Source organism: Maylandia zebra, linkage group LG14, assembly GCF_041146795.1.
Source record: "Maylandia zebra isolate NMK-2024a linkage group LG14, Mzebra_GT3a, whole genome shotgun sequence".
Lineage (NCBI taxonomy): Eukaryota > Metazoa > Chordata > Actinopteri > Cichliformes > Cichlidae > Maylandia > Maylandia zebra.
Window position 1 is genome coordinate 14,662,486 of NC_135180.1, and position 20,797 is coordinate 14,683,282.

At 41.4% G+C, this 20,797-nt stretch overlaps 1 protein-coding gene across 1 annotated transcript in view; it reads right to left on the reverse strand.

Moving 5' to 3' along the window:
- Window positions 1–20,797, reverse strand: part of LOC101486437 (cilia- and flagella-associated protein 337) — a 42,033-nt gene that overhangs the window by 6,924 nt on the left and 14,312 nt on the right. Inside the window, exons 11-14 of the mRNA XM_076873579.1 lie at window positions 20,341–20,505; window positions 13,435–13,550; window positions 9,343–9,473; window positions 92–193 (exon numbers count right to left, since the gene is read on the reverse strand). Coding sequence (XP_076729694.1) covers window positions 92–193; window positions 9,343–9,473; window positions 13,435–13,550; window positions 20,341–20,505 — 514 coding nt within the window. The remainder of the gene's footprint in view (window positions 1–91; window positions 194–9,342; window positions 9,474–13,434; window positions 13,551–20,340; window positions 20,506–20,797) is intronic.

Genomic DNA, 20,797 nt, shown 5'->3' on the forward strand with positions numbered 1-20,797 from the left:
TTTAAAGATTTTTGGAAGAATTAACGTCTAATAATAATTACAGAAACGACGGTTTGAATGTGTTTGCAGCTGCTGTCGTTGAAAGTGGCACCTTGCTGCTTCTTGCAGTCTTCCCCTTCGTCATGTGGCCGGAGTTTCCTCAAAGCTTTTTCTGTGCTGCTGTTCCACACTATGATCTCGCCATGGTAGCTTCCTACTCACATCAGAAGAGGGACAAAACACAGAGGAAGAACTTGGCAACAACAAAAAAAAAAAACCTTCTAAAAACTGTACTTTGCTTCATGGCAGTATATAGTAAACTTCACCGCCTGTGCTTTACAAGCTCTTGTGCTTACCAAGTGTCTTCACAGTAAAAGAAATACAAAGACTATACACACACACACACAAAAGAAAACTTTTTATCAACACACACTTACTTTCTTATCTTGCTGCTGAATCATGCAAGCTGGCCACTAAAAACTTCTCTAAAGATAAAGTTCAACATCTGTCCCCAGCTACCATCTGTTCCAACACTCAACCCCTAACTTTTACTGCAAGAAGAAGTGCTTTTGAAGTAATCTACATTATATATAAGCAAGAGCACATGCATGGCAATGTGTTTGTCAAAAATGGCAGGAATCTCATCAGGTCGCTCAACAGTCCAACAGCAGGACTTAATGAGATGTGTGAGGAGTGTGTTGGCCATGGGAGGTGAGTGTGTGTGAGCAATAGGAGGTATAAAGTTTATGAGAGTGCCAGTCTGCTGCATTATTCATGCAGCCCAGGGCCAGCTTCTGTATTTCAAGTGACTTTTATCATGTCCTGTGTGTGTGTGTGTGTGTGTGTGTGTGTGTGTGTGTGTGTGTGTGTGTGTGTGTGTGTGTGTGTGTGTGTGTGTGCGCGTGTGTGTGTGTGTGTGTGTGTGTGTGTACGGCTGAGACAGAGAGGGTCAGAGAGAATGAGAGCAGATTTCTGCATCATCTACACAATGTTGAGCTTTAAGATGTAGATGCTTTAATCCCCCTCATTAATTTTTAAAATCACTTTGATGCACTTAGCCTGCACAAGTTTGACAACATACATAGAGTACACATCACAGTGCATAGTTAAACAGGGGATAATAACAAGAAATACAAAGACGTACGTACACAAAATAGTACTACACAGATTTATCGCTGCACAGCAATGTGCAAAAGTCTTGAGCCGAAGGACAGACGCAACAACATTGTCATCCCCTATGTAGCCGGTGTATCAGAGAAACTCAGGAAAAAATTTTCCAAGCATGACATCCCGCTGCATTTCAGACCCAGCAACACGCTCAGACAGAAACTGGTTCACCCGAAAGACAAAACGCCAAAACACAAACTTAACAATGTGGTGTATGCTGTACAGTGTATCCTGTACAGTGCAGCGAGGAATGCCCAGACCTCTACATTGGAGAGACCAAACAGCCACTTCACAAGCGCATGGCACAACACAGAAGAGCCACCTCCACAGGACAAGACTCAGCAGTCCATCTGCATCTTAAGGATAAAGGACACTCTTTCGAGGATGCCAATGTTCACATTTTGGACAGAGAGGACAGATGGTTTGAAAGAGGAGTGAAAGAAGCCATCTATGTCCACTGTGAGCGAACATCTTTGAACAGAGGCGGGGGTTTACGACACCAACTCTCTGCCATCTATAATCCAGTTTTGAGATCCCTTCCCAGACGCCTTAACGCCCACTCACATCCTGAGGCCATCTGATCTCAGGAATTCGCATGATAAGGTGGGGCCAGGTTTCACAATGAACACACCCGAAACTCTGGCTGATTGGGACCCACACCCAGTTTCACACCTTGGCTCAGGCGATTAGAGGATCATCAGGGGGTCCTTTTGTCCCTCTGTGGGGGGTTACTCCCACTAGGTTTATATCTGGGACTCTCCACCATTTGACCTTAAAACTGAAGAAGCTTCTTGGATGAGAGGTGAAACGTCTTCAAGCAACTTAAAGAAGTCCAGACGCTTTTCTTTGCAAGCTCCTTTGACAACATATAATAAGAAAAGCGTTTGCACGGTTTGTCATTCTAACAAACTCAAAAGTCAGTATTTGGTATGACCACCTTTATTCTGCAACACAGCCTGAACTCCCAGTGGTGGCAGAAAGAGTTTGCTTAAATGGATCATCAAATGGAAGGGCTGTGTTTGGGATATTACTGGAGGAGAATGGGTTGTCTGTCTAACGTTGCTTACAGGCTTCGCTCCATTAGCAGCAGAATAGCGTCAATGGGAGCAGCAGTGATGGTAGTAGATGTACCGTAGTGTCAAGAATAGCTCTAACACCTGTAGTCTGAACTGCAGCTCTATACTTTAGTACTATTATACTTCTGACTGCAGTGTCAGAGTTAGTAACAGCAGCAGTGACTGGCAGACGTACAATTCTGTGCAAAAACTTCTAGTCACCCTTCGTTGCTTATATTTTGCTCAGAAAATGGGAAATGGGTGGTGATTTATTAAAATGTATGCAAACTGTCAAATGCTGAAAGTCAGTATTTGTTATGACCACCTTTATTCTTCAACACAACCCTAAATCTCTTAGGCAGCTTTCTTGTCATTTCTTTAAGGTGTCTTCAGGAATAGTTCTCCAGGCTTCTTAACGGACATTCAAAGCTCTTCTTTGGACGTCACCTGCCTTTTGTTCCGCTCTCTGTCCACATGATCTACACTGCTTCGCTAATGTTGAGGTTCAGGCTCTGGGGAGACTGATAGAGCTTAACTGTGTCCTTTTCTATCCAGGAATGCTTTTAATACTTTGAAATGTATTGAAACTCATTGTCAGCAAATAAAAATGAGAACTAATCAGAACTAAATAAGTTTTGCATTAAAATGAGTTTGGAAGTGAGTGAACTGATCGGTAGTAATCTGCAGTATGGTTAGATGCGCACATTTGATCTGCCGCCAAAAAACAGGAAGGGGGAAGCTCCCGGATAAAGTGTAAAGCTTTGTAAAGTGTGTGGAGAAACTCTCACCGGTAAAAACACAACAACTGTTATACGTTACATTTTAGTTGATTGAGTGAACTGTAGATTTAGTCTACAGTTGATTCATGGTATTTGGTTGACTAAAACGAAATCAGAAATAGCTGTCAAAGTTAATGCTGGTGTTAATTACCTAAACCGTTCATGAAAGAGCCCAGAACATGTGTCACAGATGGCTGTAGGCACTCACTGTGCTACGTCTCCCCTGAACTTTCCCAAACATACTGATGATTATTTGTCTTTGTAGATGTAACTAAAGAAACCAGAGGAAAACGTGTTTTTGTGACAGGTTGCTAGTAACAAAGACAAAAGACAATTTTAAAATGATTCTTTGTTAAGTGGTCTAAGTGTAGACACAACACCGGTTCTCTTAGGTTTGATGCCTTTTTAGGCTTGAGTGATTCATAGATCAGATCAAAAAACAAAACAGTCCTCTGAATGTGGTCGGGCACAAGGACGGGACTAAAAATGAATGAAAAAGCAGCCAAAGTCTAAAGAAAATTTTTAAAAGATCCTCAGAAATCCTGGACAACCATTGCTCAAGACCACTTTAAACATTTACAAGAAAGTCTTGGTCCTTGGAGCAAAAATATAAAGAAATGAGGGGTTGCCCGAAACTTTTGTTCAGTTTTGTAAAACATGATTTTGTTTTTAAAAAGATTGATTGATTTGGCAGAAACAAAGATGTTATACTCATTGTATTTTTGGCGAATACGCTCAAGCCCACAAATGGCTACAGAGGTCAGATGAGTTTTTAGCTAGTTTTTACCATTACAGAGCCTGTGCTACTGCTGTCAGTGCCAGCATGGAGCCAGTTTGCCTTGGATGCCTTGTGAGAGCGATCTCACATTTTGACAGGTTTGACAAGTAATTTCCTTGATATGAAAATCATTGCAGACAGAATCTGTCTGGTACATCAGCCAGTCATTAGTGAATTTCTCGCGGCAGCGCCTCCCATGTTTATTAAAATCAGCTTTGGGCCCAGCAAATTTGTGGTGCCAGCTTTTTTTTTTTTTGGTGGAAGTCCATGGAACCTGTTCCAGTTAACCCACCAGCACAATGTCTGTGGTAAAAAGTTCTGACTCCACCGAGTCATTTTTGAACTTCCATTCCTCTGCCTCAGTTAATGCCAACTCAAGCGTCATCACTTGATTTAATATCAATGATATTAAATATTGTTTACCATTTTCCCCCCAACAGATTTATATATACACAAAAAGAGCCCCCTCTGCTCAAAAAAAAAAAAAAATTTCATTGTTGTCATCACGTCCTTTGATTTCTGCGCTTGCTATTTCTATTTGTTGCAAAACATTTTGGCCATTCATCAAACTTCAGATTAGTTGGTGACTGGTTGCTTGGAAGTTTTTCATTCACAAAGGATTAAGGGATTCAAGGAAGGAAGGAAAAGTGAAAAGGGGGGTTAGACTGAAGGAGATACACAGAACCCATATATCCTGCTGTGTTTGTGTGCACCGAAATGCACGTGTGTGTGTGCGCGCGCGCGTGCATGTGTGTGTGTGTGTGTGAGTGAGAAGTCAAGCAGAACCTAGCAAACACTGAATATGGATGAGGAGGCCTCAGTCCCCCATCAACCCAATGTTCCTGCTACAACTTGATTCAACTCGAGACCCAAACTAACAGATACGTGCGCACACACACATACACACACACTCACAAAAATAATATACACAAACACAGACACGTGCACCGTCTCCTAAGCAGGTGCGAGGCCAAATAGAACTTTAAATTGACTTTTCTCACTGGTGGCCATGATGCCACCACTGCCTTCACTCGGCGGCACAAGCGCATAACTTGGCAGCACCGATGCTTTGATGTGAAAAGAGCATTACTCACTACAACCCCGAAGAAATATGCAGCCAACTGAAACTAATGCGTCATCGCTTTTAGATGCCGCCTTTTTGCTCGGTGGATTTGTCAAAGAAAGAATTTGCAACTCCAAAAAAAACAAAAGTTAATGTAGAAAATAGCGCACAGTTCTCATGCACCTTTTACTTTAATGTGCGAGAAGATAAGGGTGGAAATGCAGGAAATAGCAATGCGAATGCGATTCACCCTTTTTTTTTTCTTTACCCCCTCCCTTTCATTCATTTTTTTCCATCCCTTTCATATGCCCAAAGGCCAGGGGAGGAGAGTAACACATAGGATATTCAAATGTAGGAGGAGTTAGGAATGAATTACACCATTTTCTGAATTTTTTGGACAAGATGTTAGCAGATGTGGATATCCCAGCACCTCTGATGACGAAAAGCTGTCGCAAAGGTTATGTTTTTGAATCTTCCCCCCAGCTTAACGCTTTCTCCTTCTAGACGTTAAAGCACTGAAGCTCAAAATATAAAAAATGTGATTTATGAGGTGACTCATTTGCATTCAGCCTGCACATTTCCAAAGTTTTTTCTTAAAATATACAAGCACCCTCCCTGCAGCCGTACAACATGCACGCACAGACAGACACATAGATGCTCGAAAGGCAGAAACACATTCATTTCACCCTTGCTTCCACTGCGAGAGTTCTAATAAACATAATTCAAATTGGGCATTTTGGATTAAATTGGAGGTGGAGGGAGCAGTGCAATGCGGGGCTATGTGTAGATGGAGGGGGGTGGGCAGTCTAAAGTACAGAGATTAGATAAAAATGGATAAATAAATTGATGGCGGGGGGCTGAGCACGGGGAAAGAAATTGCACAGCGAACTTTGAAGAAGTTTCCAAGTTTCTAAAGTAGCTCCTGAATCGTGCTTTTTGTTCTAGCTCCAACTATTCATTTCCTTCCAAACCATTTCTCCCTCCAGCTTTGAGAATACCCCTCTTATCTACCTTTCCACCTCCATCCCTCACTTTATCGCTCTCAGTACTTATCTGTGGGCTTGATCTGTCTCAGAAGGCCAGAGAGGGGCCCTGCAGTTTGTGTCTGCACGCTGCTCACACAGACTGGTAAACTGCAGCTGAACTTTCAATACGTGAGCCAAAGTGATACAACTTTACAAAGTGAAGAGCATACTGGGGCAAATTGGGTGCAGGGTGTTTGCAGTTTGAGGGTTATACAAGTGGACCAGTGGCTGGAGGATTGCCAGTTCAATCCCCCAGGCAAAAGAAAAAAAATCTTAGAAAGTGATGAGTACTGAGGGGTCATGCCGACATTTCAAAGCAAGCCGTCTTCACATGCTAAAAACCATGACAGAGCCGTTAATTCTATGTATTTGTCCATGTAAAGAGCAGCTACTTGGTTTCTCTGTTAATGATGGCTGATACTCAGTGTGACAGCTTGGCAGATGTGATCAAGTGCCAAGGAGGGAGGGGGGATTGCAAGGTCCACAAGAAGCTTAGAAGCTTCTTTTTTTCTTTTCTTTTTTTAAAACATGCATAAAAACTTTGGAAAAAATGTTTTTGAAAAGTTCACATGAACTCGAAGAAGTGGGATGAAAAATAGAGTGATTGGAAGACGAACGCTTCTCGTCTGCTCTTCCATTAGCCAGAGGCGCCCAGTGTTTCTGCATTTTAATAAGCGCTGGTGTGATTTTAGGACACGAGTCATTTGCAGCTCACGCCGCTGAGTCCATGCACTAATCAGCTGCCAAATCATTTTGATGGTAACGCCGGAAAATGTTCTTCAGTGTTCAGGTTTTTGTTTTGTTTTTTCACGTTTTGTGTAACAGTTCTACCCTCAGTGAGGTACTGAGTAATTGTTTCTCCAAGGACTCAGGGAGGGAGAGGCAGAGAGAATCAGAATTAGAAAATATGAGTATAGAAACAGAATGTGAAAAGAGAACTGCTTGTAACTTTTTTATTGGGAATAGATCTTGAGCTTATTGGATGAACCAGTGCAGAGCCTGTTTAAACAGTGCCTGTAAGAACAGGTTGATTGCGTAGCCTCCAGTATTAACACTTGAGTTTTCTTAATGTCGTCATCTAACCATTTCATCCAAACACCAATTCTGCAGATTTAGAAAACTACAAACTTAAATTAGCTGTCGCCCTTATTAGGTATAACCAGACTGTTACATTACGGTGGGTTTTAATGTGGCTCCTGCTGATTGTTAGTTTTAAAAACATTCATTCACTGATTAGATGGTTAATGATTTTTATTAATTAATTAATAATGAGAATTCAGAGTGAAATTCTTAACATCTGTCACCACTGGCTCACATCCTCTTGTCTTTTTGGCAGTGACACCATCTCCAAACCCTGCATCCACCCTCCACTCACTCCACCCTGTCTGCACTGTCTTCTTTACTGCTCTGTGAGTGCACTGAGTGGCTTTGGATGGTTAGAAACTCATCCACCTTCACTACCTCTGCCCTTTGCAGGTTCAGCTTTGTATAACCCACACGTTATGCCATTAATAATTGTGAATGTATGTTTTAGGTGTCTTATCAGAAAAATATCAGTGTTCAAATACAAAAAAAAGTTGTTTAATTACTGCATGTCGCAGAAAAAAAGCATCATAGCTGACTGTTGGTCACTAGTCAACATTCTAGTATCTTTTTCGTTCACTGTTAGTTGCTTAGTTTATTTATAAACTGTAAATCTGTTGCACCTGCATTTGTTTGGCGAGAGACAGGGGCAAAAGCTTTTGACCACCTACACACTGACATCAGTATGAGCTTTGATGGCGTTCCATTCTAAATCCATAGGCATTAATGTGGAGTCCGTCCCACCTTTGGAGCTTTAATAGCTTCCACTCTTCTGGGGAGGTTTTCCGCAAGATTTTGGAGTGTATCTGTGGGAATCTCAGCCCATTTATCCAGATCATTTGTGAGATCAGACAGCTGCTGGAGGGGAAGTGCTTGGCTTGCAGTAATTCTAGTTCATCTCAGAGGTGTTTGATGGGGTTGAGATCAGGGCTTTGTGCGAGCCAGTCAAGTTCTTCTACACCAGGCTCATTCAACCATGCCTTTATGGATCTACCTTTGTGCACTGGGGCATAGTCATGCTGGAAAGGAAAAGACCCCACCCAATCTGCTGACACAAACCTGGAAGATTGCGATTTATTGGGCAAAGGATCAATTTAACCAATAAAGGAAAACTGCTTTCAAAAGATAGTTTCTGTTTTTTTATGAGAAACACTCGAGTGAAAAGCACACACGAGGGGAAAAAAGGGTTATGCTTGTAAAATTATGTGGTCCTCCAAACTGCTAGATGTCAGTCTCTGCCAGTCTCATATGACAATCTGAAGTGGAAAAAACTTATGAAACAAAATCATAATCAGCCAATCAAAAGTGCAATCTGTGCATTTCTAGTTTTTTCACTTAAAAAAAACAAACACACTTCTTTCATTTCATCTCAGTTTATGAGTCCCTGTGTCACCTGTCTGTGTTTGAAGCCCCTCCCCTCCACACTCAGAGCGCAGACAGACATACAGGGATTTCTTCACTTTCTAGTGAGTTGCGGTACTGACAGGAACACGTGTGAGGGTTTTTTGTCCTCATTATACTTGACGACCTTTCCAGTTTACTTGCTTCTAATTGCAAATTTAATTAAGATGGAAATGGCAAATTAAGGCATTTTCACATTTAAAGGTTTCGGTCTGTGGTGAAGGCAACTGTCAGCCCACAACAGAGAAAATGGAAGCTGTTGTGCTTGTTGTTGAGTAATGTGGTTTGCACCAACAAAGGCCAACAGGGGAGAACACCGACTTAAAAGGGCCTGGCAGGTCTACTGTATCTGCCACATGGGGAGTTTCTAATTAGGGTATTTTCACTTCACTTTTTCATTATTTTTTATGGTTTTCTTACTTATATTGTAGAGTTTTGTTGTGTTTATACTGTGGCTATTATTTGACGTTCAACAACAACAACAAAGAGAAAAAATCCAAAAATGGAGACACACACACACACACACACACACACACACACACACACACACACACACAGAGAGAGAGAGAGAGAGAGAGTACAGTTCTTTGATTGTGAATTCTGAGCTCTATTAAGTCTCTTTCTACCTTCACATGTGCACAAACACACAAAAAACACACACACAGCCATTTCCAGCAGAGACAGAGAAGCGTGAAGCTTGAGTCCTTTGATAACAACACCACTTACTTTAATCAGCAGATAACTGCAGCCAGTTATTTTTCAGTTAACTAAAGTCTGTTTTCTCAGATTCATTTTAATTTCCTAGCCTGTGTTTGTTTTTTTCCCTCTTTCTTCCAACTCTCTCTTCTGCACAAGCTCTCGTTCTTATAAGCTGTGAAAGCGTAATCGAAAAGGAAAGGTGCACACAAAAGCTACAGGCATGAATGCACACATGCATTGTTAATGACGCTTCTGTTACTGCAAAACTTTACTGAGTAAAAGAAACATTTACGTTGCATGTACAAACACACACCTGTCACTAGAGTCTGTGGGGGCTGGAATGCGGCACACAGTACAGCACCGCGATGCTGGAGTCCCCCCTTCCACTCACAGGGCTCAACAGTAGACTGCCAGAAGGAATGCAGGCGGAAAACTGTTAACTTCCTACAGAGGGACAAACACAGAGGGAAGGAAATGGTGTAAAAATGACTCCAACACAGTTTTAAGATAAGCTGCACACTGGACCATCATTATTAATTCTCTTTCTTTAGGCAACATATGTGTTAATCAGGATACATGTTATATTAAATTATTATTATAATGATCATCAGTGTCACTGGCAGTTCGGAGCAGCCCTAGCAACAGTACTTGCTAGTTAGTTACACAGTAGTTACAGTACTGTGTAAAAGTATAGAGTCACTGTTGGAGTCAAATTGTTAAATGTTGCCATTATTGTACTTAAATTTGTAAGTCTTGGTTCAAACTGTATGATCAAAGACATTCTCCTGTTTCTATTGCCCTCCCCAGCCTGTTGAATGGTGGGGAGGCTGTAGTGTTTTATTATAGGCACATGAAGGTTCTGTTTTCTTGTTTAGTAAACTTCCTGCCTTTATGACCATTTTGGTGAGCAGGAGGTCACACAAACGCACCCCCAAACACAAACACACACACACACACACACACACACACACACCCACACACATACACAGTGTTTTAACCTTTTATAGGGGGGTTTACAATGAGTGTTTGTGTAAACTGTGTGTCACAGAAATAAAAGGCTGTAGGGGAAGCTGGTTCTTTGGACTCGCTTGACACCAACGGCAGAGGACTGCTGCCGTCCATTCCCCTTGCTAGCATGTGAAAACCGGTTGAGCTGTTCGTCTTGCTTTGTTTTGTTTTTTTTGTTTTTTTGTTTGTTTGTTTTTTTGTTTTTTTTTTGCCTGTCCCGTTTGGCTCTTTTGCCATCAGAATTGTTGTCTAAAGGCAAAGAAAGATGCCCAACGGATTTACTTTACCAAATTGACCATCCCAGCCTTGCCGTAATGGTCCATTTGATTCACCTTTTATTGTTTATTTTATTTTCACTTACTGAATACGGGACAGACTTGACTGGGGGAAAGAAGGGGAGAAAGAAAGAGGGAAAGAGAAACAGCTGAGAAGAGGGACGGGGGAGAAGGACAAAAGACAAAAACCAACAGAACGGGCAGAAAAAGAAAAAAAGAAGAAAAAAAGAAAAAAAAATGCATATATCAATCACCTGGGTCACCTGCTGAGAAAGAAAAAAGAAAACAAGCAGAAGAGAACAAGAGTAATAGAATAAACAACATCACAATGATATATGGGAATATGACAGTAAATACTAAATATTAAACATTATTGTGCAGCACATAAGATCAACAGAACACAGTGTGCTTTGAGGTAGGAGCCAAAAAGGGTGTAGTTTGTGGGTGTGATCACCCGTGTGTACACCTGTGAGCATGGATGCGTTTGTTTTTTGTTTTATTAAAAGGTTCCTTCATGTAATGATCTGCTAGAGGGTGTGGGGGGGCCACAGCCCCGTCCTCCAGGGCATGAAGCAGGTATGGAGGAGATCAAAACTCCAGACATCCAGAGGCCCCCAGAACACAAGAGACCAAGGAAGACCAACAGAGGGGCAGCCGCGCCACTGTCCCAGAAAGAGCTGAGGAGAGTCCCAGATGAGGGCTCATCGTCTTGCTTTGTTAACGGGAATAAGTCTCTAAACCAGCAGGGCCTGTAGAAGCACAGACCCAACAGTCACCTCTCATTTTTTTATATTATGCTGGGAAATAGGTGCAGCAAATACACATGGAAATACAGTAAATAAGGCAAAAAATAATCAAATTTACAAATCTCAGATGTTGAAAGTCTGTATTTGTTATGACAACGTTTATTCTTTAACACAACCTGAACTCTTATAGACAGGTTTCTTGTAGCTTGTAGTCTTCAGGACTAGTTCTCCAGGCTTCTTGAAGGACATTCGAAGGTCTTCTTTGAATGTCGGCTACCTGTTGTTCTGCTCTCTGTCAAGATGAATCCACACTGCTTCAGTGATGTTGAGGTCCAGCTCCAGGAGAGGCCAATCCATGACTGACAGTGTTTCATTGTGTCCCCATTTCCCTTCCTTAAGACTGCTTGTTGACAGCTACCCAGATAGTTTCTGATGAGGCTTCAGTGAACAGTTAATGGATCAACTAAAGGGTCAAATGCATCTCTTTGGGCCTTTGTCAGATTTTTTTTTTTCCTATTTCTTAAAGACATGACTTTCAGATAATATTCATCTGCTGTACATAGTATTTTTAGGCCCTCTAGGCCTTCCTTTTGTCCTCTACTTGTCCAGTTTCTTTAAATTACTTAAGGAAAGAATCTCAGCATGGATTAAATTGGAGGTGAAGGGAGCAGTGCAATGCGGGGCCATGTGTAGATCACAGCATGCTGAGATATGTCATTTTCAGCTAATAGTCCTTTGGGAATCACCTCGTTGGTGCAAAAATCCTATTTTATGCCTGTTGAACTGTGTTATCTTTGGGATTTTCTATAGATTCAACAAAGGAAATTGGAACAAATAATGTGCTTCTACGACAGGCTGCTAACAACAAAGTGCCAAAAGACACCATTTAAAATGTATCCTCTGCCAAGTTGTCTGTTATGTGGTTCATGTACTCGAGATCGGTGCCCTTTTTATGATTGCATGATTCATAGGTCAGTGTTAAGAGGCTTAACCTGGACACCTACTGCGCACGTTAAAAATGCTACAATAAGGCGTGACTCCTTGGAAGCAAAATATAAAGATATGACGATTGGTCGAAGACTTTTACACAGAACTGTAGCAGGCTTATGTCCCACCCCCACCCCCCAAAGAAAAAAGTTTTATTTTGCTCATTTAAAAAAAGAAATAACTTGAATTTGAGTGCATTAAAGGTAATCATTATAGCATTAGCAGACTCATTTGTTTATTTTCCCAACAAAAATCATATTCATTTAATTTCACTACAAATTTTGAACCTCGCCATCCATGCTGCCCCCATCAAATTGCTTTTTCCCCCCCGTAGTCTGAAGAAACATTGCATTAATCAGCTATTTATTCCATAAATTATACCTCCTCTGCAACACATTCAAACTTTGCTTTACACCTGCAATGCATCAAGGCAGTGTTGGTAATGAACATGGAAGCAGTTCCTTTACACTACAGCGCCACAGGGGATATCATGAATATGCAACACTTTAATACTCATCATCTCAGGAGGACTTTTAGCACACCTGCAATGAGTTCTTCTTTACTCTTTTGTTCTCTCATCACAGAACTTTTGCTTTTTATTGTTGAGCTGCTGCTGCATGTGAAATGAAATAATGATGCACTTTGGTTTCAAACTGAGAAGTATGTCTAGCAGTGGGATGTGGATATTTCAACCCGCGTGAGATCGCTTGAGCAGCCGAAGCTGATAGGACTTTGAATTGGATGCCATGTGACACAGCGCTATATGGATTAAACTGCGGTCTAGGCTGATGCGAAGAAACAGGAAATTATATGAGTAATGAAAGTCATAACGGCACCATTTTCTTTTACTGCTGCTGATCTGTCGTCTATGTTCTCGTTACCACTGTGACTCCCCAGAGAGCGAGAAAGAGTGTGTCTGCGTGCGTGCGCGCGTCGGGATGTGTGCGCGCATGTGGCGATGAGACGGAAAGACAGAAAGAGAGCGAGTCGTATAACTTGATGATAGCACACTGCTGAGTTCAGCTCACTGGGTGTGAAATGATGATGATGATGAAGAGCAGATGTGATGTGAGTATAAAAAGAATAGACACACACACACACACTATCACACAAATATGAGGTAGTGATAGTAAAGCAAATATGAGCGCCCTGGAGCGTTTTGACTTGTTAGGGTCCAGATGTCTGGTTGGCTCTGAGCTTTTGGCAGCCAGACAGAGCAAGAAAGGACAGAAACACACAAACACACACGCAGATGCTTTCACACACAGTCATTTTTACACACAGTTGTTCAGTGTTGTACATTATGGATTTAGTGTTTAAAATGAAACACAAATGAGCAAAACAACAATAATCAAAATAATAACATCTCTTAAATATATACACGACTACCTTTCCCAGCCCATCACCAGTATGCTTCTCTTCAGCAACAACACCTGAGAGAGTCTGACAGCACGACCCAGGCCGGCATTCATTCTGTGAAGGCAGCGGCCGTTAAAGTCCCACACCTGAAAAGAAGCCAAAATAACACTTAAATGCATTTGGACAACACGAAATGTTTTTAAAGTCTTTGGTACACCCTCAACTGCTCATTAATGCAAATATGTAATCACAAGACAGCAAGTCGGTGCATTTAGACATATAGCCATGGTCAAGACAAGCTGCAGGAGTTCAAACTGAGAATCAGAATGAGGAAGAAAGGGGATTTAAGTGGCTCTGAATGTAGCATTGTTGTTGATGCCAGGTGGGCTGGTCTGAGTATTTCAGAAACTGCAAAACCACCTCTAGAGTTTAAAAAGAATGGTCCCAAAATGAGAAAATATCCAGTGAGTGGCAGCTTTGGGTAGAAATACTTGTTGTAACCACTTGTTACAACCAGTTAGTATATTTCTGAATGCACAACATGCTGAGCCTTGAACCAGATGGGCTACAGCAGCAGAAGATCACACCGGGTGCCACTCCTGACAACTAGGAGTAGGAAACCGAGGCTACAGTTAACTCGGGCTCACCGAAACAGAAGATTGGATAAACATTGCCCGGTGGGAAGAGTTTCAATTTCTTCTGAAAAATTACGATGGTATAGTCAGAATTTACCGTAAACAACAGGAAACCATGGCTCCGTCTTGCCTTGTTTTAACTCTTCAGGTGGGGGGTGGTGATGTAATCATGTGGGGATATTTTATTTTTGCACCCCTTAGTACCAGCTGGGCATAATTTAAACACCACAGCCTACCTGAATATTGTTGGTGACCATGTTCAGCCCTTTATGACCACAGCATACCCATCTTCTGATCCTCTGATCCTGCATTCTGATTAATCCAATAGAGCACTTCTGGGATGTGATGGAACAATAGATTCTCATCATGGATGAGCTGTGTGATGCTGTCATGTCCATGGACCAAAATCCCTGAGGACTGTTTTCAGGACCTTGCAGAATCTGTGCCATTGAAGCAGCTCTGAAGGCAACCCAGTACTGGGAAGCTGCAGCTAACAAAGCGCCCAGTGGGTGTATGTTGCTTAAGGAAATTTACTAGAAATGGAATTACAGCTTTATTTTCTTGTCTAAAAAAAGGATTTAAAAAAATAAATAAAACCAATGTGTGTTTTTCTACTTTTGAAAGTGTCATTTTTCCCCCCAAGGAGGGATAAGGCAACATGACATTAGGGCTTTAATCCCCCGTCACAGCTCAGGCACCATTTCTTCTTCTGTGTCCAATTTTACACGATGACGCACTTTGCGTCTTTGTTTGTGCAATTTCACAAAGAAACACTGATTGGCTCAATGGGGACACTGTAATTAAAAGGTCAAAATTTCACATTTGGAATGGCCCTAACTGCTACACAACGGGTTCATTGTTGATGAAAATTGGAGCGATGATGCATCGTGTTACTAATTGGCCCAGGGGGGGCCCTGCTTCTTCTGCTGAGAATGACTTGTGTGGTTGTTTCAAGCAGCGGTGCAAGTATTTCTGACGCTACTTGCACATGGATGCATTCTCACAAGGTCTCATGGGGTCAGAGAGCTGATGTGGTTGATTATATTGATTGCAAAAATGCATAATTATAACTACTGCAGTAAGCTCAAAGTCATTAAAAACAGTCTCAGAATGCTACATATGGCAAGCTGTTTTCACATTTAATACCTACACTGGATGTGTATTGCAGAAATCTGTCATTCAATTCTTCGGAGCCCAAAAAGAACATTTCAGATATCAAAAAGGTCGTTGTCTCTCGGAGAAATGGTGTCCATTTAAGTGCACTGCACATTCTCTTTCAGATATTCTTAATTGCATTTTTCAAATCCAAAATGAATATGGGCTGAATCTGCAGTGGAATTACTACTTGGAAAAACTCCCATTTTGGATATCTAAAATTTATTTCTGATTAGTTACAATTCCGACTGAAGATATATTTAATTCCCCTCAATTCGAGAATACTGCCTTCTCCTCATTATACGTTTTAAATGAGGGGTTAACTAGTCAGAATGAGGTTGTAGACATCTTGAGCTGTAATTCTAACTATTCAAAATGATGTTAATGATATCTCAGAGTTTCCTTTTCTATAGCTGAAATGTAATTATGGATATCTTGAATTAGAGTTTCCATTAGTTGAAATTACATGAGAAATAGCTGTAATTCAGTCAGAAGCTCCTTTGTGTGTGAAGCAGGGGCAGCTTGGGATCCAAACATAATGCCACTGCAAACATCTGGAAGCAAATAACTTAGAAAACGGAAATTCCTACGAGCGAAATCTACTGAACAAAGCTCACAAGTGCTTCAAACTCCTGGATGATAAGCTCTTTTTATTACATGTTCAGTAATGATTAAAACTTGTTATTATGTTTGAGATTCTCACAGCTGTTATTTTTGTAGTAAAAACTGGATTGCAAACATATGTGCTAGTCTGATTAGTCTGACTGAAATGATTCCACTACAATTTGGTAAAATATCAACATTAATATTTGTAACATTATTTCCAGACACTGAAACTTAACTAGAGCTTACTAAATGAGGAAATGGCTTGCCAGCTAAAAGATCTTTAAACTACCAACAAAGAAGAAACTGTGCAAGACGGGATTCTGCCCTGAGGAGATCTAGTGACAAACGACAGTGTAAGAAAACGGATTTTTCTCATAAATGAATATTTAGATCTAACGAATCTGTCCTGGGCCATGTTGGCCCAGAATTGTTGGTTTTCATGTAATTTTGTATTTTGTTCTTTATTTAGGCCATGGTTCCTGGGTTGCTCTGTTAAGTTGTTCCTTATTTGATTTCCCCTTGTGACTTTTACCCCCTGTGTGCCCCTCTGTATCTGTGAGCCCTCGTCTCCCCTCCTTGTGTTTCATTCAATGTTTTCCCCAGCCTGTTATGTCTGTGCTCTCTCTCTCCTGTCTGAACCTCTGTGTACTTCCTGTTTTACTTTGACAGTCTCTCGTCAGTATGCGTCATGTTGTGTTCACTCCTTCCCTGTCTCGTTACGATTATCTGTTTCAGCTGTGTTCCCCGTGTGCTCCCACTTCCTTCGTTAACCCTCTGTGTATTTATGTCCGCGTCTCCCTCAGTTCTGTGTCGCGTTCTCGCTCATGACTGTGTGCCCCTCCATGTGTTTCCTCGTGAGTCAGTTCCTTTATGACTTCCCAGTTTAGTTTCATATTATTATTAGAAATGGTTTATTTGAGCTTTGAGCTGAGATTCAGAGGTTTCTGTGGACACTGCTCATGTCAGCACTTATATTTCTAACCTTTTCTTATAACCGATTAAACATGATCTCCTTCCTTTTGCCCCCATTTTTGGTGGTGTAGGTACAAATGATCAGTCATGACATTCTCATAATAAATAAGATACTGCAAATAATTATTTCTGCATTTGTGCGATTGAAGTCAATTGAAAAGGTGTATGAAATGACACTGTTTTAAAGATTTGGCCTAAATAATTTTGGAGTGAATGAGTCTAAACATGATGACCTAACTAGTGATACCCTGACACACACACACACTCAAGCATGTTGTGCCACTTTCAGCTGAAACAATGTTTCAAACCATATTCCGGGTTTTTAAGTTCAACATTTATGAGGTTTCAAGAAGAAAATAAAAGACAGATCTGAATGTTTGAAAATGTTTTGGAAAAATTCTGTAAAGATGAGATGAAAAATACTCGAAGGATAAATTTAATTGGTTTATTATTTAGATAAGTTGAAAAAAAGTTAAACAAGCAAGTAAATGAAGAAAAAAGGTAGAGGAGAGAAAACCCCAACAATCCCCTCTGAGCAAGCACTTGGCGACAGTGGGGAGGAAAAACTGTCTTTAAACGGGCAGAAACCTCCGGCAGAACCAGGCTCAGGAGGGGACAGTCAACTGCCGGGACTGGTTGGGGGGGTTAACAGAGGTGGAGCAAGACGAGGCTGCATCAGGTGAGGAAGCAGTAGCGTCTCTCCTCTGGAACAAGCGGAACCATTTTTCTTTTTTTTCATGCACTTTTCCACGAGCGCTTTTTTTCCCAGGATGAGATTTCTCAGCTCATCGATGGTTACTGCGTTTTGTTCTTCAAGTTTCTCACATCTTTGTTCCACCTCTTCCAATGTTGCTTGTTCTTCTTCAAGCTTGTCTTTGAGTTGTTTGGATGTTGCCTCCTGTATCAGCTTGTCCTTGTGCATGTCTGCATTTCTCTGTTGGACCTCTTTGTGCTTGTCTTCTAACTGCTCGTTTCTTTTCTGGGTTTCTTGGAGCGTGAGCTGCAGGTCTTCATGTATTTTGTCTTGTTGTTGTTTTTGCGCCTGCATTTGAGTGTTTTCACGCTTCAAGTTATTGAATTCCACCAAAATCCCCTTAACGAGCTCAGAATTGTTTCTCGCTATCTGATCGATCCTTTTCTGCATCTGTGAGCATCCACCGTTTCTCCAGTTTGTCCTTTTCTTCTTCCACTTTAGTTGCTGTCCTCCAGCTGATTACAAAACTCTTGCAGTTTTAGATTTTTAGACTCAAAGTCCTGGACGATGCGTTTTCCTTCTTTCAGTCTTTCTTGTTGTTGCTCTTTCTGTTGAAGAAGGTCTTTATTTTGGCACAGTGTTTCATCCAGGCTTTCTTTCAGCATTCGGTATTTTTCCTGCATGCTCTTCAGTTCGTGCTGCATGTCTCGTTGCTTTTTGTCATGCTCTTCCTTCTGTTGGAGGAATTTATTCTTTTCTTCCACAGCTTCATGGAGCTGTCTTTGGAGGAGCCGATTTTTTCGGTCCATGTATTAGAGATCCCGTTGTATCTTATCACTCATCGTTTTCTTGTCATGGAGCTGGTTGGTCATTTCTTTTAGTTCTGCACTTTTTTGCCTGTTTTCTTTAATGAGGTGCACAATCTGCTCTCGGGTCTGAGCAAACTTGATTCCCCAGCCCTCATTAATAATTCTTATGTCCAGCTGGCGCTTCCGCTTATCCTTTTCAGGGTCGCGGGGGGCGCTGGAGCCTATCCCAGCTGTCACAGGGCAAGAGGCGGGGTACACCCTGGACAGGTTGCCAGTCTGTCGCAGGGCCCAAAAAATCATTCAGCAAAAACTTTAGGAAGGATTAAATCAACAACATGGTTCATTCTTAAGTGGAAGAATGCTCAGCAACACCAAAAAGGCCTGACAGACCACAGAAGACACATAAAGTGCATGATGACAGAATTATTTCCATGGTTAAATAAAACAATTTCACAGCATTTAACCAAGTTGTGATCTCTCTCAGAGAGGCACGACTGCCTGTCAGCTCTGTTAAGATGTCGGCTGCCAGTGGAACCCAGTCACTAGTGTTTATTGATGTGAGTGTTAACTGTGTGAAGTGTACAGGACTATACTTTCTGCTCAGATTCAGCCAAACACTGTATAACTGATCAGAGTTTCACAGTGTAAATGGATAATGACTCATTGCATACCTTGAAAGTCACCCAAGAGTTTCTCAAGACAAAAGAAACAGGATATATCAGTCACCTGATCTAAACCCAGCAATGCAGCTTTTCAGTTACTGAATAAAAACGTGAATGCAGAGAGACCCACAAACAAGCAGCAACTGAAGGTGGACCGGCAGAGCGACTCAAGGGAGCAAACGTAGCATTTGTTCACGTCCACGTTCTAGACATCAGGCAGTCATCGACTGCAAAGGATTTTCATCCAACTCTTAAAAATAATACTTCCAGTTAAAATTACGTTAGATTGTCCAGTTACCTTCGAGCTACTGTTTATGTATTAACAGCATTAACTGTCCCAAATTGGTAAAACAAAATGTTGGTCAAACCCCTTGAATTTCAATCACATCTGGATTTTTTTGATGTTTTATTCACTGTGGCGGTGTACAGAGGCAGGATTACACATTATAGCATATCCTGCAAACCCTGAAAAATGTAAATGAGATCAGTAAGATTTGATTCTGTCATGATTAGGCTGTGTGCAGGCAGGATGAGGACCCAAACGCAAGCTCACGGAGGCAGGAATGAACTCAAAACACAGTGTTATTGCTGACGGAAGTTAAGGCGATACAAAATAAAGTATTATTTCATATTAATGAAGATATAAACTTGTAAAAAAAAATATTGTAAAGTGATAAAATAACAATACAGCAAACAAAAAATATTCTTCCTCACACTGAAAAATATTCAGCATTGCCATAAAGCACCCACATCAGCTTGACACAGCTAGAGATACAAATGGGAACACTAAATGATATTGCTAAATCTAAATTCTTAGGAATATTGTTTGTCTTACAACATATATCATCTGATAATCACCTCTGATAGTCTCCAGCACCTGAGCAAAAACACTATTTGAATTCACAGTGATCCAGTGGGGAAATTGGCAAGTACCTTTAGACCCATTAGACACAAACACCAACCATTCTACCATTTTCGGGGGGAAATTTGTGCCAGTTTGTCAAAAAGCTGGTGTTGTCCCTTCAAATCCACGTTTGGCCATTAGCCAACAGTTAATCACACAATAATCTAACACAGTGAGCCGCAGCTGATGTAAATGTAACCATGCTGGTTTGCAGCTGCACACATCTATTTTGTAGTGCCCATATCAGGAGTAAATACAACAATTTCCTAGAAACATTGTCCTAAAAAGCTGCTACTCCACATTAATTCACACTTTAATTTTGCATTTCACTCAGGCTTTAACATTTCCATGAGGACTAGCCGGCAGCTGTACTGTGCATCTTCATATCCGTACAAATCCGTGTGTGTGTGTGTGTGTGTGTGTGTGTGTGTGTGTGTGTGTGTGTGTGTGTGTGTGTGTGTGTGTGTGTGTGTGTGTGCGCGTATGCCTGTCCACCTACTTTGACCTCTCCGTCGGCGCCCGCGGTAAACAGTCGGGTCTGCGTAACGTCTAGGGCCATGGTGGAGATCTCAGCATCACCATGGCAACGGTGGAACTGCTTGACCTTTTGTCCTGTGTCAGTCAGCCAGAAGATCACAGAGGAGGCAGAGTCGCTGCTGACTACCTGCAGAGAGAGTTTGATCCATGTTATGCTACAGCAAAGGCGCTAATGCATTCTTTAATGATGCTCAGATAACCAATCCATTCTCCACGCTTATTTTAGCGCTAAGCCACCGCTGAAGAATACATAATGGGAACAAGAGGAGGAAGAAAAACACGAGTGGCGCACAATAGGTGCTCATTTTCACATGTCTGGTGTCTGCTGCCGCGTCAGTGGGAAACAGCTTGTTAAGAGGAGTGAGAAGAACTGGAGAACTTACCTATTGTATTAATTGTACATGTGGAAACACAAAGAA